Source organism: Hyperolius riggenbachi, chromosome 5 (genome assembly GCF_040937935.1).
Source record: "Hyperolius riggenbachi isolate aHypRig1 chromosome 5, aHypRig1.pri, whole genome shotgun sequence".
NCBI lineage: Eukaryota > Metazoa > Chordata > Amphibia > Anura > Hyperoliidae > Hyperolius > Hyperolius riggenbachi.
The window spans coordinates 133,434,896-133,449,543 of NC_090650.1; the positions used below are offsets into that span (position 1 = coordinate 133,434,896).

The following is a 14,648-nucleotide window of genomic DNA, read 5'->3' on the forward strand; positions in this document are numbered from 1 at the left end:
ATGTGAACCATTCAGGAGCTAATCAACACGTCACAGCTTGTGATTTCTCACTAAAAACATACAGTGCTGCGCATGGAGATGTGAAACTTCAAGTAAAGCCCTTAAGACAAGATCTCTGATTAGCGAAAACAGAGTCACATAGAAAAACATCTTTCAATGCACACTGTGCGCTTGCAACTCAGAAAAATAATTGTTCGGAAAATACAAACAACAATAAAATATATTTACATCTATGTCTAAAAGATTGTAAAGTGGCCTTTCCTCAGAAAAGCATTCATTCTTATCAGCTATGAAGAGTGCAGACAGTTAAACAAGTCTAATACAGTAATTTTATTTGGGATTCATACCAAGTGTTTCTACAATGGGCAATTTCTTCACAATAGCCCTTTTTTTCACCATTCTCATCACTCCAAGTGCGAGTGTTACAGTTACCACAATGGGTAAACCCTCAGGGATAGCTGCCACAGCAAGACTGCAAACAGAGAATAAAAAACACATTATAGCAAATATATTTTTAAACATAGGTTGCAACATTTGAGCACATGTACATATTTGCTAGTTAGCTGGGCTTTTAGAAACTACTATGGTACATGCACTGTAGGCAGCTACCGGAGACTGCAGATATTTTGTAGTTTCATCTGAAAGGTCTCCCATGCCTTCTCACCCAAAGTACTAAAATATAAAAATACCAACCACACTCGCTGAACTTTATGTTGGACTCTCCCCCCTCCCATACAGGGGGGGTGAAGTCAGAAGCAATATTTAGGTCACCAAAGTCTGAGCTAATAAAAATGCATAAATGGACTCTTAATAAATGTAAACACTATATACATGAATATGAAGAGATAGTAAGTAGTATAAAAAGGCCCCCTTTTTACCTGAGAGAGCATAAAGTTTTGTCCTGCTTAAACTGAACGGTAACTAAATATTTGCAATTTCTTTAACAATTAAACCAATAAGCCAAAAGGGCATAACTACACCTCTTAAACTCGAGCGTTAACAGGTTATGGTTCTAAAAAGTAGCCTGATGATTCACATTGGCAGTGATCACAACAGGAAATGTTATTTGCATATTTATAATTTATTTCCTATATCTATATTTAATTAAAAGGAGTGAGGGGTGGAGGTACCATAAATAAACCAATTGATAGATGAAGGGTTTGTGTGCCAACTCCTCAGTCCTATACCCAAAGGTTTCCACCTTCACAGTGTTGTGCAATAGGGAGGCACAGAATATAAGGAGTGGGAGACTTTCTATAGAATTAAAATCTGAGTATGGTATACTTCTAGAAATCTCGGAGATTCCGGACACTGTCACAGATTTAGGCTGCTTGCACACCAAGACGTTACAGGCGCACGTTAGTGCGCCTGTAACGCTCCCCCAACGCACAGCAATGTAACACAAGTGGGCTGTTCACACAGCCCACGTTGCGTTACATGTAATGCTGCACGTTCGGTGCAAAGTGCAGCATGCTACGGCGTTGGAGCGGCTATAGCCGCGTTAGACTGTTTGCACATGCGCAGTGGGGGGGCGGAGAGGAGGCGGGGAGAGCCAGCTACAGTAGCCGCGCACATGGCTACTTAATATTCACTGCACTGGCGGCAGCTGATTGGCCGGCGGGACCACGTGATGCGGAGTGTCTCGCTCCGCATCACGTGGTCCCGCTGGCCAATCAGCGCCACTCTGGGAGACATTATAGGAATCGAGCCGCCGAACGCGGCTCACTCTACCGTTGGCTTTTGCAGCACCATACGTTGTGTTAGGTGCACGTTATGCGACCTTAACGTGGCACCTAACACAACGTCTTGGTATGCAAGAAGCCTTAAGGTAAAAAATTACATACAATAGGCATTGGCTGTTTTTTTTTTTCTTAAATACGGGTACAATACTTAAAGAGATGAAAACTTTTAAAACAGGCCATTTAACTTGCAAGAAGTTTGACACCAAGAAAACAACCCACAAGAGGTAAAAATGAATCTACTCAAGTAATTCTACTTGCGATTCGGGGTATATTTTGGTAACAGTTTAAGCTGATTAGATTGGACAGAAGCTGGGCATGTGTGCAGCGTATACCCCACTATACAAAATATTTAAGGTCAATTACGGTATATACATTTCTTATTAAACAGGATGCAGCAAAATTTGGCCATTTCCTAATGTTCTCAGTGGAATGTATTGATAAGCTGGTGTACAGCTATACTAGCAGTGTTTGGCTGTGTTTGAATACAGTGATATTTCACTCTTGTTAAGAGATTCCTTCAGATCAGATCTATAAAAAGGCTTTTTTAAAACCTGTTATACTCCAGTAACTCCCCTCTCTTTGTACGTGTGATTAGCAGCACACAGCAGATTGCTTTGCAACTAGAAGCACCAGCTGCACTTATAAAAAAGACATAGTTAATACTGCTTTTGCTGGCAGGAAAGCTTGAGCTATGCATCTGGATGTCTCTACATATAAAACCAAAGTACAGTAATACATTTGAAATGTTATTTTTCAGTGCAGGCTATAAACGCAACTACATACTAATGATAATCGGACCCAGCTTAATGAAATGCACTGCAAAGATCTGGTGTAGCATTTCAGGTATGTACAGCCAAACTGTGTCAAGTTCAGGTTGTATGTGCTAACTTTAGGTGTGTCAAATGAGTTATTATATAGCTGGAACAGTGTCTGCTTAAGACTGGAGGCAAGAACTGGTTAGATGTACAGAGTTAGAGGGTTAGTTATAAGGCAGGTTTGCTTTACTTATTAGTCAGCGTCAGGGTGAAAGGTCAGGTTAGGCAAAATTAAGAGACCAACTTTAGGGGTGGAGGTCAGGCTAAAAGTGGCGACACACGATACAATAAAATGACCAGATTTAAATGAAATTAAAAAAAACAATTGTTTCTACAGAAAAATCAAACTTTTTCTTATTTGATTCGATCTATCGGATTTCCGATTTTCTTTTTCTCTATCTAAAGTGCCAGAATTTATTTAGGGGGAATTTTCAATATTTTTTCTCTGAATTGGGGAAGATTGAACACACATGTTGCACATTGGTTGGTTGGATTTTTCAAATGTTACAATCAAACAGAAAAATTAATTGTACATCTTGAATTGAAAAGAAATGTAAAATACTGTGTGGTGTGTGGCCACCTTCAGGGTGACAGGAAGAGATTAAGACATTAAGGATAGGAAAGATGATCGTTGATATGAAAATTGAGAGATAAAAATTAAAACCCCATAAAAAATCCAAAAGTACAGTATTGGTAAGAGCATACTATGGATACCCTAACCATCTTTTGGGATTCTCGCACTGAATCCAACATAAGTTCATGTGCTGTTCCTATGGCGTTTACTGGGCATTTTTGCATTTCACACACAGCTCTAAAAGGTTTACTACAGAATTTGGCCTTCAAAAACAAACACACAACAAGATGGAAACTAAACATGAAGCTTATTTTTAAGAACATCAAATCACAAAACTATTTGTATACCTCTAATATATATCAGAACTTTTTTTTTAAGTGGAATTTCGCTTAAAGCGGGATTGTCACCATAATAACCAAATTTCAACAGCAACTGGTCTGAGTGTATTAAGTGATAAAGATGCTAATCCTGCATTCAAAACTTTTTCTGCTGTTATGATTTGGAGTTATCACATACTTAAGGATCACTGGCCCTTTAGTAGCCAGTGCCAAACAGTTGCATGCTGGGGGTTCATTTTATCTAGAATATATTCCTCCTCTTCCATTTCCCTGCCTCGCTGCCTATCTGAAACACGATCCCCTGCTCACTTATGTTTACAAGCAAGGCTGAGGCGACTCAGCGATTGGATGAGAAAAGGAAAAAAAAAAAAAAATAAATAAAAATAAAAAAATCGCTGAGTCACCTCAGCCTTGCTTGTAAACACAGTGAGTGAGCAGGGGATCGTGTTTCAGATAGGCAGCTAGGCAGGGAAATACATGGAAGAGGAGGAATATATTATAGATAAAAAGAACCCCCAGCATGCAACTGTTTGGCACCGACTATTAAAGGGCCCGTACTTCTTTAGTATGTGATAACTCCAAACCATAATAGCAGAAAAAGTTTTGAAAGTTTTGAATGCAGGATTAGCATCTTTATCACTTAATACACTCAGACCAGGTGCTGTTGAAATTTGATTTTTATGGGGACAATCCCGCTTTAATACTGCAGATGGGAAAGAAAACATAGCAACAGTTGCAGGTCGCATTGCTTCAAAACATGATGCACTGTATAAAGCAATATATAAAATCATTGATTCTAGTCAGAATTCTGTAGTAATTTGCTCACAATCAATTCAGAAGTATAAACAAACACAGATGAAGGCACGGTGTTGTCTGATATCAGGTGTATATATGTATATATCTATCTATATATATATATATATATATATATATATATATATATATATATATATATATATATATATATATATATATATCTATATCTATATCTATATCTATATCTATATATATATATATATATATATATATATTCGGAGTAAAGTGCATGAATAAAAAAAACAAAAACAAACAAACTTACCCTAGTGGTTTGTGTCTTGAGGAGGTAAGATCTCTTTACTCCGAATATATACAAACTTGATACTAGACATACAGGGTGTCTCCATCAGTGTTTGTTTAGACAAGCCATACCCTCAGGGGTCCCCTATTGTAAACTCTAGCGTTCAATAAGTCCAAGGAGTGCGACCAACCAGAACCTGCTGAGCAGACCTGGAATACCGAATGGGAACGGTTATTTTCCTCGCAGGCTCTAATGGTGGTTGCAGTTCTTTGCAACCCACCCTTGCGAGTATAAAATGTATATACTCTTTATCATACCAACACGCACAAAGTAAACAATACTGCACCATCCGGCTCCTGGTCTCTCTCGTCTAGATACCTGCTGGAAGTTTATTCGATCACCAGGAATCGCACCAGAATTCAGAAGTATGGCTTTTCAATCAATGCTTCTGGGTCTACATTTCAATATTGATATGTAGGCATTGCTGAGCATGTGCCAACATTAGAAGAGATTTGTCAATCTTCAACAAACCACAACGGCACAATTAGGTCTTTGACATATTTCTAGAGCTCAGATTTCACAAGAACATTCATTTACATCTTCTTATGATTTTTTCTGGTGATACATAAATATGTGCACATTAACCCTAATACAAGGGCAGGGCTCTCTCACCTGCTTGTGTCTTGGAATTCATTATACATTTTATTCATCATGTTACTTTTGTCACCGTAATTACCAATTCTGTATTGATTATTTTACCAATTCTGTATTTTGTTTATTAGTGTATACCATTGTCTGTATTATGTACGCCAGGATTATTTCTTACTATGTACAGCGCCACAAAATACTGTATGTTGGCGCTTTATAAATAATAATACATATTGGATTAAGGCTACGCTCATAGTGGGACGTTGTTGTCCTGCGTTACTAAAGTGTTAGAACGCAGATTACCGCACTGCAATGTTAAGCCTATGCAAAGTGCACAGTGCAACGTTAACGTAGCGTTGTAAATGTTGCGTAATGGTCATGCACTGCTAAAGTGTGTTACCTCTAATCGCAAACATTAACAGATACAGGGAAGCATACTTTGCCTTTATGCTCCACTGTATCTACTGTATGCAACAGTAACACAACATTAAAGGGAATCTAAAGTGAAAATAAACTTATGATATAATGCATTGTATGTGTAGTACAGCCAAGAAATAGAACATTGGTAGCATAGATATGAGTCTCATGTTTCCAGTACAAGAAGAGTTAAACTTCACTTTTTATCTATGCAAAAGAGCTTCTCTGAGATCTCCAACTGATTTAGTCAGAGAGCAGTGCTATTTTTTGAAGCACTTTGTACATCAAAGAAACAATGAAAGACAAATTCAGTTAACATTTTACTGCTACTACAAAAAGGGTCATTAGCTCTGCTCTGTTTCATAGTATAAAAATACAGAGTGTAGTGTGTAAACTGTAAATATTAGAGAATGATGCAATGTTATAACAAAAGCTATATACAGTACCTGATAATAAAAATATGAGACTATTTTCTTTGCTACTAATGTTCTATGAATTATCCATACTACACATGCAATTCATTATATCATACGTTTTGTTTTCGCTTCAGTGTAACTTTTAGGTGCATTCAGCAACTTTTTTGTTGCTTTGCAATTCTGCATTGCAACTAATGGCGCATTGCAACGCAAAGTCCCACTGTGAACCTAGCCTAAAATAAAAAAAATAAAGTAGTGTATTCCTTTCCAGTTCTGTATAAAATTGCTGGTACAGTAAATGACCTACCTTACGCCAATTGTAAACATATCAAGTATATGCTTCCCTTGAAGCCACCCTACTAGCATTATAACACCTAGACAAAACAAATGGAAAAGAGACAGTTCAGCATGACAGCCCCAAGGCACCACAGAAACTGCAATCATTTTAGAAATAAAACAGAAGACCTTTAATTTACAACTTAACATGTGAAACATACTGTAGCTCAGCTTATGGACAAATAAAGATAACACAGAAAAATGGTGTTACATAAACAGGCCATCTCCCTAAAGAAGGATGATGTGCTTTAATTCATAGTAATGTTTGATGTTCTGCGCAGAAAGATGGAAAGCAGCCAAGAACACTGAGCCAAAAATACCTCCTGACACCCTGAAAACAAGATATCATTTTCTGCTGTGATAATTGAATGACAGTAACTGTGAAGCACAAATGATAAACACTCCGCACTGCCAGGGGGAGGCAGGAACTCTGCATCCAGGCTTACCTATTATACCAAAAGAATACAGGGAGAGCTGCTTTCCTAAAATATCCATGCTCTTCTGCAGAGGAGTCTTCGGCGCCTGGAGAAAGAAAATGTTCTCTGTGAAAAGTCAACACAACCAGACATAAACCAAACAGGAAAATTACCTCTGTGTCTTTCTAAATGGCATCTAGTAAATCATAATAATGAAATATTCGCGTACTCTACTGTAAAGTCTGAAAACACTCCTGGGTAGCTAATTCATTACAGTTTGTCAATAAAACTTGCATTGCTTAATATGAGAATAAAGTAATGTAAATAAAATTATATACACATAATGGAAGTGTTGCAAAAAGCAAGATATTAAAATTGTAGTAAAAAGCTCCTAAAAGTAAACTTGAGACAGATGGGAGGAAAGGATTTTTATTTACTTGAGGCTTCCTCCCGCTCCCTGTAGTCTGCTGCCTCACCGTCCTCCTGGACCGTTACGTTGTGCTCCTGTAAAGTCCTCAATCCAGCCGGGTCGTGGATTGATGCACAAGAGCAGCCCCGGCCATGCGCACCACCCAATTGTGCTGCAGTCATTGGAAGCAGTAACAGTCTTAATGAACTGCACATGCACAGAACACTCTCAGCCATAGGAGCACATGGCCCGAAACCTACATGCACAGTAGTCCACAACTCAGCTGAGTTGTGGACTTTACGGGGGTTCCAGCGGCACAATGGAGGGGACCGGGAGGCCAGCGAGGGAGCAGGTCTTGGATACACTTTAACACTAAGGCTACTTTCACACCAAGACGTTGCGTTTTAGGGGACGCTATGGTCGCATAACGTGCCCCTAACGCAACGCATGGTGGTGTTGAAGTTGGACGTCAGATTGACCTGCGTCAGGCAGCTCTCAAAGCTGCCGCTCCAGGTTAGTGATTGGAAGTCCGGATCTTTTTAAGGATTCGGATCATTTGAATCGGATCATTGAAAAGATCCGGATCTTTGAACCGAATCGTTTGAATCATTTTACTAGGGAAGCAGACTGGGTGAAATGACTAGCAGGACAGGACTTTCCCTGCACTGTACATTCTGTATGTTCCTGTTTCTTCCAGACAGACATCCACTGTGAACCAAATCTTTCATTGTGATGATCCGGATGATTTGACTCACAAAAAAGATCCGGATTAAATGAACGATTCGTTCATGATCCTGACAACACTACAGTCCCACCACGAGTCACCACAGTGCAGTGAATATTAATTAGCCATGTGACTGGCTGCGGAGGAGGAGGGGAGACCTCCTCCTCCAACATTACTGAGCATGTGCAGTCTAACGTGGCTTAGCCCAGTATGACGTACAGCATGCAGCACTTTGTTTAAACGTGCTGCGTTACTATGTAATGCAACGTGTGCACTGTGAACAGCACATTGATTTTACAGTGCTGTGAGTTAGGCTATGTTACTGGCTGCTGTAACGTGGGACTTTAACGTCCCACTGTAAAACCAGCCTAAAGCCATGTACAAGCTAGAGATGACCAATGAGATGCAAACAATTCTGAGTTGAGCAGGATTAAGCTAATTTCAATGTAAATTCATCAGCTTCATTTGATTGGTCTATTTTCAAGTTGCAGACATTTGCATAAAAATTGTCATAATACTACATAAACTAGGATTTATTTGCATCTCACTGACCATCCAAAGAACAAAATGTAAAGAAACGTTACTTGAAAAGAAAGTTTCAGGTGACATTTCAGTAGTAACAGGCATATTGAGCAGCATGTTCCACTTTATGGAGAGGGGAGGGGGCATGGACATGCATGCAGTGCCCCTGCTGCAAAAACCGTCAAAGAGAAAAAAAATAAACAGTCCTGCAGGGTGGTTGGCATGAGGTGATGCCTGAAAACATGTAGATGTTCAGCTGAGGAAATCCTAAAGTGTTTTTAATTAACACCTGAGGTGAGAAGGGTATGGTGGTTACCACATCTATTCCTTTGAAATAAAATCAGTTGCCTGGCAGTCCTACTGATCTCTTTGGCTACAGCAGTGTGACACCTGAAACAAGCATGCAGAAAATCCACTAAAACTAGGTCAAACATCTGATACGCATGCTTGTTTACGGTCTATGGTTAAAAGTATTAGAGGCAGAGGATCAGTAAGACCTCCAGGAAAATTACATTGTTTAAAAGCAAATAAATATGTCAGCCTACATATACCTCTTACTTCAAGAATCCTTTAACTGCATCTAAACTGCCCCACACATAACTAATAATAATTTTTTTTAAAAAACGAACAGCATAAACTACAACAAAATCTGAGTTTCCATGAAAGTCTTGGACAGTGTTCCCTGCCCTTTTCCTCAGAACATATCAATAGTACATGTTTAAAACGAGTACTTAATCTTTTGAGGACCGCTCTACGCCAATTGGCGTGGATGCAGCGGCAGCCCAAGGACCACCTATCAGCGTGTAGTCCTGGTGGCGGAGTTTGCAGAAGATCACGCAAGCATCCCCACTTGAATGACGGAGCTCTGCTCCGCCATCAGCCTCCGAATGGCGATCGCTGCTTGGAGACTGTTAGACGGCGAAACCACTGTCTAATAACAGTGTACAGCGCTGTGATCTCCGTGGGGGGAGACAGGAGTGTTCGGCTGTCGTAGGCTGACGGGGGGGAGGGAGGGCGGGATTGAAAAAAAAAATACCACGAAAATGGTCAAATTTATTTTAAAAATAGTATAAATATTTATAAAAAACTAAAAAAATTTGGGAGGAGCAGTCATTGCTCACCAACAGAGAGAGCTGTTGGTGGGCAGAAAAGGGGGGGATGGGAAATCACTTGTGTGCTGAGTTGTGCGGCCCTGCAGCGAGGCCTTACAGCTGCAGTGGCCTATTTAGTGAAAAATGGACTGGTCTTTAGGGGGGGTTTAACACTGCGGTCCTCAAGTGGTTAATGTACACTGCTAAGATACTGGTATTTACTGGTCCACTATAGATAATGCACTGGCAGTGGGATATAAAGACTGGCTCAGTAAGTACGGTTTGTGAAGCTTTCTCTAGTCCACTCTACAGAACTTGAGCAGAATCATGTTGTAGTGGAATGGTTACTACAGATGCAATGATCCGGTTTACCAATGCTTATTTTAATAAATCCAGGGTAGCCTTAAAGGATCACTTATACTCTTCAATGATCTTCAGCCTTACAATATTCTTAGTGGATCATGCTCAGATTTAATATGTGCTGCCTTTATTAAAAGAAAGGAACAGATTTCCCACTTAAACATTTATATTTGAAACTCATAATTCAAAGTGGTCTAGGATCAAAACAAAGCGGAGTTTCTAGCTATAAATAGGCACCAAGAGTTTACATTTCGTCTAGGTATAAAGCCGAAGCAATGGCTGCCCAGTCAGGACGCTTCTGGCTGAACTTAGCAAACTTTGGAGTCCTACAAATGTTTGGCCTTGCCCTGCTATGAGAATACTTATCAGCTGGACTGACATACTATTGCATGCATACTACAAACGTAAATACTCCTCTGGGAGATCTCCTGAGCCCTGCACAGAAAGGAACATTCCACTGTGTACAACTGCATTTTTTTTTTTAACTTTTGTTTCAATAATCATTCAGTTTCCAGACTACATTTTACAGGCTCTGCTTCCATCCTCTATATCTCATAGAAGTACAGAGACAATTTCAACTTGTCCAAACTGACAGCAAAGCAGCACACTGCCTCCACCCACACCCAGCTGCAAATGCCAGGTAATGGAGTCTCTGGTTTCCTGCTGGGTTCTCTGGAAAGCAAAGCGTATGAGCAGCCACATAAGTTGTATTTGCGGTAGGGAGTTTGATGGAAGCAATTTCTGTGCCAACGCTATTTGCTTTAGTCATTAGATAGTTTAGCATTCCCTGCAGTTTTATGTAGGGGTATTGCAAGTATAGGATCATAGTTCGATCACTGCTTGTCATTGTTGGGTGTTAAGCCCCATTTACATCTTACAATTTTTTGTCCGATTCGTTGATTCGATTCAATTCAATTGGGATTCGATTCAATTTGCCATTGCTAATGGCAAATTGAATTGAATCGAATCCCGATCGGACATGTCGAAAAAGAAGAGCTTTACTTACCTGGGGCTTCTACCAGCCCCCTGCAGCAGTCCAGCGCCCGTGCCAGTCCTCTATGATCCTCCGTTTTTCCGCTGCAGCTTAGTTTTGTTTTCTCTAACACTGAGTTGGCGGGTCACTGCACCTGCACAGCCCTGGCAAAACGTATACGACAACACGAGCAAGGATAAGTGTTGTGAGCTGCGCAGGCGCAGTGGCCCACCAACTCAAGAGTCGGTGTAAACGAAACTAAGCTGCAGCAGGAGAAGGGAGGATCATAGAGGACTGGCACACGCACAGGACAGCTGCAGGGGGCTGGTAAAAGCCGCAGGTGAGCAAAACTTTTTTTTTTTCACATGGCTTAAGTATCCCTTTAAAAGAACTCCAGGCAATTTACCTGGATTCCTGGAGGCTCTGTAACTAAAATTGTAATTTATACCTATTAAAAAAAACCAATATGGCATCCAAAAGTCTTTCACTGCTGTCTGGTAAGAAGCCTTCTCAAGCCTTTAGGGCCTGAGCCCACTGATGCAGTTGTGTCCGCTTTTCAGCCACACATCAATGTTACAGATGCTGAAAAGCGGACAGAAGCGGATACAACTGCGTTAGTGAGTTCAGGCCCTCAAGCAAATCTTTCAGTTTCAATGGGTGCAAAACATGCAGGTCTTTAGAAAGTCATTGGAGAGATGAAACCTTATGATGGTTATGGTTAGAATCCGTTCTAAACTACAATTATGCTTAAGGAGCCCCTAGTAACATTGGTGAATTGCCTGAAATTTTTATTAAAGCAGCATACTAATATGAATATTTTGTAGCCAATAGTCTGTTGTCAGTGCAGAGGTCCAGTATCCTCTACATCTGTGTCTCATGAGATAAAGTTCAGTGTTACTATATTCCCTGCAGAGGGTGGCCTCCTCCTGCTCTCTTCATCCCTTCCCTATAGTAATAGGTCTGTTCTAGGGTCAGTGCGCATATGTACCCAATATCAAGCAATACCAAGACTTACAAGTTGCTATATCCGGAGTCAATGCTGCTGCACTCCTTCAGGCAGGTACACAACTGTCACCACATTGTGCACTATATAACAGAGGGAGGCACTCTGTAGGCTTAAACTGCTTTCAACAGTATATTTATGTGCATGACACAAAAACTGTTGAAAGCAGTTTAAAAGTGGCCACACACCATACAATTTTTTAAGTATCTGTTCAATCCTAGAATAGCAATCAATTGTTCTGAATGATTGTAACAATTCAAAAATCTGACCAATGTACTACACACCTATGTTCAGTTTTCTCCAATCATGAATAAAATAATTGAAAGCTCAGAAAAAAATTGATTAGAACTGTGCATCAAGTAATTAACAATCCATCTCACACACACCATACAATTCTTGATAAAGTTGGTTTGAAATTTCTCCAAAAATTGAAAAAAATGGGAATTTCAATCGGATTTACTGATCGAAAATAAAGAAAAGCTCTTGATTTTCTGGGACAACTGATCAAAATGATCGAATTGGTGAAAAATTGGATCTTTTAATTGTTTGGTGTGTGGCCACCTTAAAGAGACTCTGAAGAGAGAATAAATCTCACTTCAGAGCTCATATTCAGCAGGGGCATGTGTGCCCCTGCTAAAACGCCGCTATCCCGCGGCTAAACGGGGGTTCCTCCACCCCCAAATCCCCCCTTGCAAAATCCACAACCAACTTGGTCGTGGAGTTTGCTCCTCCTGAAGGCAGAGCTAACGGCTGCAGCCCTGCCTCCAGTCGCGTCTATCAGCGGCGCATTGCCGCATCTCCCCCGCCCCTCTCAGTGAAGAAAGACTGAGAGGGGCGGGGGAGAGGCGGAGATGCGCGTCTGATAGATGCGCGTAAGGCAGGGCTGCGGCGGTTAGCCCTGCCTTAATAGGGAAGAGATCCCCCGCTGCACAGAGGGGATTTCCCTGACCCCCGTTTAGCCACGGGATAGCGGCGTTTTAGCAGGGGCAAACATGCCCCTGCTATCTATGAGGTTTGAAGCGAGATTTAGTCTCGCTTCAGACTCTCTTTAAGCCTATAGAGTGCCTCCTATGTTATATAGTGCATATGTACCCAATTTCTTCGTAACAAAAGTCTCATGTATGTATATAGTAGTAATAATAATAATAATAGTCTGAAACAAAAAGCTTCCATTGTTCCCACGCACACAAAAAAACTCACCTCTTCTGCCTGCATCATTTTAAATACTTCTCCAAATTCAGAATTTTCTCCAGTGCCAATAACGATTCCCTGCAACACAAAGAAAGGATGAAGTCTTGAGCAGAGGAGTTTTTGTTCTAAATCTCCTACTTACTAACAGATTCGGTTGCCGGAGATTACTTGTAAGAGTGAGTGTGTGTGTGTGTGTGAGAGTGTGAGAGTGTGAGTGTGAGAGTGTGAGTGTGAGTGTGTGAGTGTGAGAGTGTGAGAGTGTGAGTGTGTGTGTGTGTGAGTGTGTGTGTGAGTGTGAGTGTGAGTGTGTGTGAGTGTGAGTGTGTGTGAGAGTGAGTGAGTGTGTTTTTAGATATACTTTTAGATCTTTTTTTTATCATTTTCAATGCACTTTGAGGCCTCTTTCACAGTGCAACGTTAAAGTCGCACGTTACAAAATGTTCCAACGCAGACTACCGCACAGCAATGCAAAGTCTGTGTGACATTAACAGTGCACACGTTGTGTTGTGTGTAACGTGTAGCAATATTTAGAAAGTGCTGCATGCTGTGCGTTTAGCAATACATTTGCTGCGTTGTGTGTGTTGCACATGCTTAGTAATTTTTTTTTAATTTTTTTTTTAAATGTAACGCATGCGCCTTTTTTGTTCCATCAGTATGCAACGAAAACGGCGCATCAAGAGACACATAACGTAGTACAAAATAACATCCAATGTTATAACCTACATGCGCTGCATTAGGGGCACGTTGTGCGACCTTAAAGTGAACCTCCGGACTAAAAATCTACTCAGCAGAACTGAAAAGGCTTGGTGGTTCTTTAACAGTTTCACAGCATCAGAACTTTGTTTTTCTTACCCAAGCCTCATTTTTAGCTGCATTTTTAGCTAAGCTCCACCCATCAAAGAAAAAAAGCGCAAGCTTTTTTTTCCCTGATGCTGTGCAGAGCATGATGGGATTTCCTATGTTATTATTCACGTTGCCTAGCAACTGGGAGAGGTGCTCAGGACACAGGACAGTTGGAACTGTGTCTCATGCTCCCTGTCACCTCCTTTCAACCAAAAAGATGGCTGCCTTTATGAAATCAAACATTTGTCTGTTCTTTTAAAACAGGGTGGGTAAGAGATTATATTACCTATTTTAATTAACATAACTAATGTAACTTAATGACAGTAGGTTTGTTTAGGCTGGAGTTCCTCTTTAATGTCGCATCAAACGCAACGTCCTAGTGTGAAAGAGCCCTTAACAACAGTTTATACAATAAGTAATAAGGAAACAGTGTAGTTCATTTTGTACACAAGGACCACTTTGTATGTATAAGACATTGTTTACAACTGTTGGTAAGTAGGGGGCCATCTGCGCTTCCAGATCATATAAAACTATCTACAGCTAAGTGTGGCAGCACCCATAATTAATATGTACAACCATCAGCTTTAACCATTTACAGTTTTTTTTCTTTAAATAATATATGATAATCTTTTTGCCTCACTTTTGTGACATAAAAATCCAGCACCAGAAGGCTGTGCTTTCTGTTCATGTTTCTATACTGAACTAAACATTCTGTGAAACAACTTTTAAACCATACACTTATACAACATTAAATGGCCATACCAACCAAAATG

General features: G+C 40.3%; 1 protein-coding gene across 3 annotated transcripts in view; it reads right to left on the reverse strand.

The window, feature by feature from the left end:
• The window catches only part of ATP2C1 (ATPase secretory pathway Ca2+ transporting 1), a 217,961-nt gene that overhangs the window by 62,890 nt on the left and 140,423 nt on the right, over positions 1-14,648 (reverse strand). For all 3 annotated transcript variants that reach the window (XM_068236270.1, XM_068236269.1, XM_068236271.1), the window contains 4 exons: positions 13,042-13,110; positions 6,790-6,865; positions 6,315-6,381; positions 348-472 (listed from right to left, as the gene is read on the reverse strand). In XM_068236270.1, the coding sequence (XP_068092371.1) occupies positions 348-472; positions 6,315-6,381; positions 6,790-6,865; positions 13,042-13,110 (337 nt within the window). The remainder of the gene's footprint in view (positions 1-347; positions 473-6,314; positions 6,382-6,789; positions 6,866-13,041; positions 13,111-14,648) is intronic.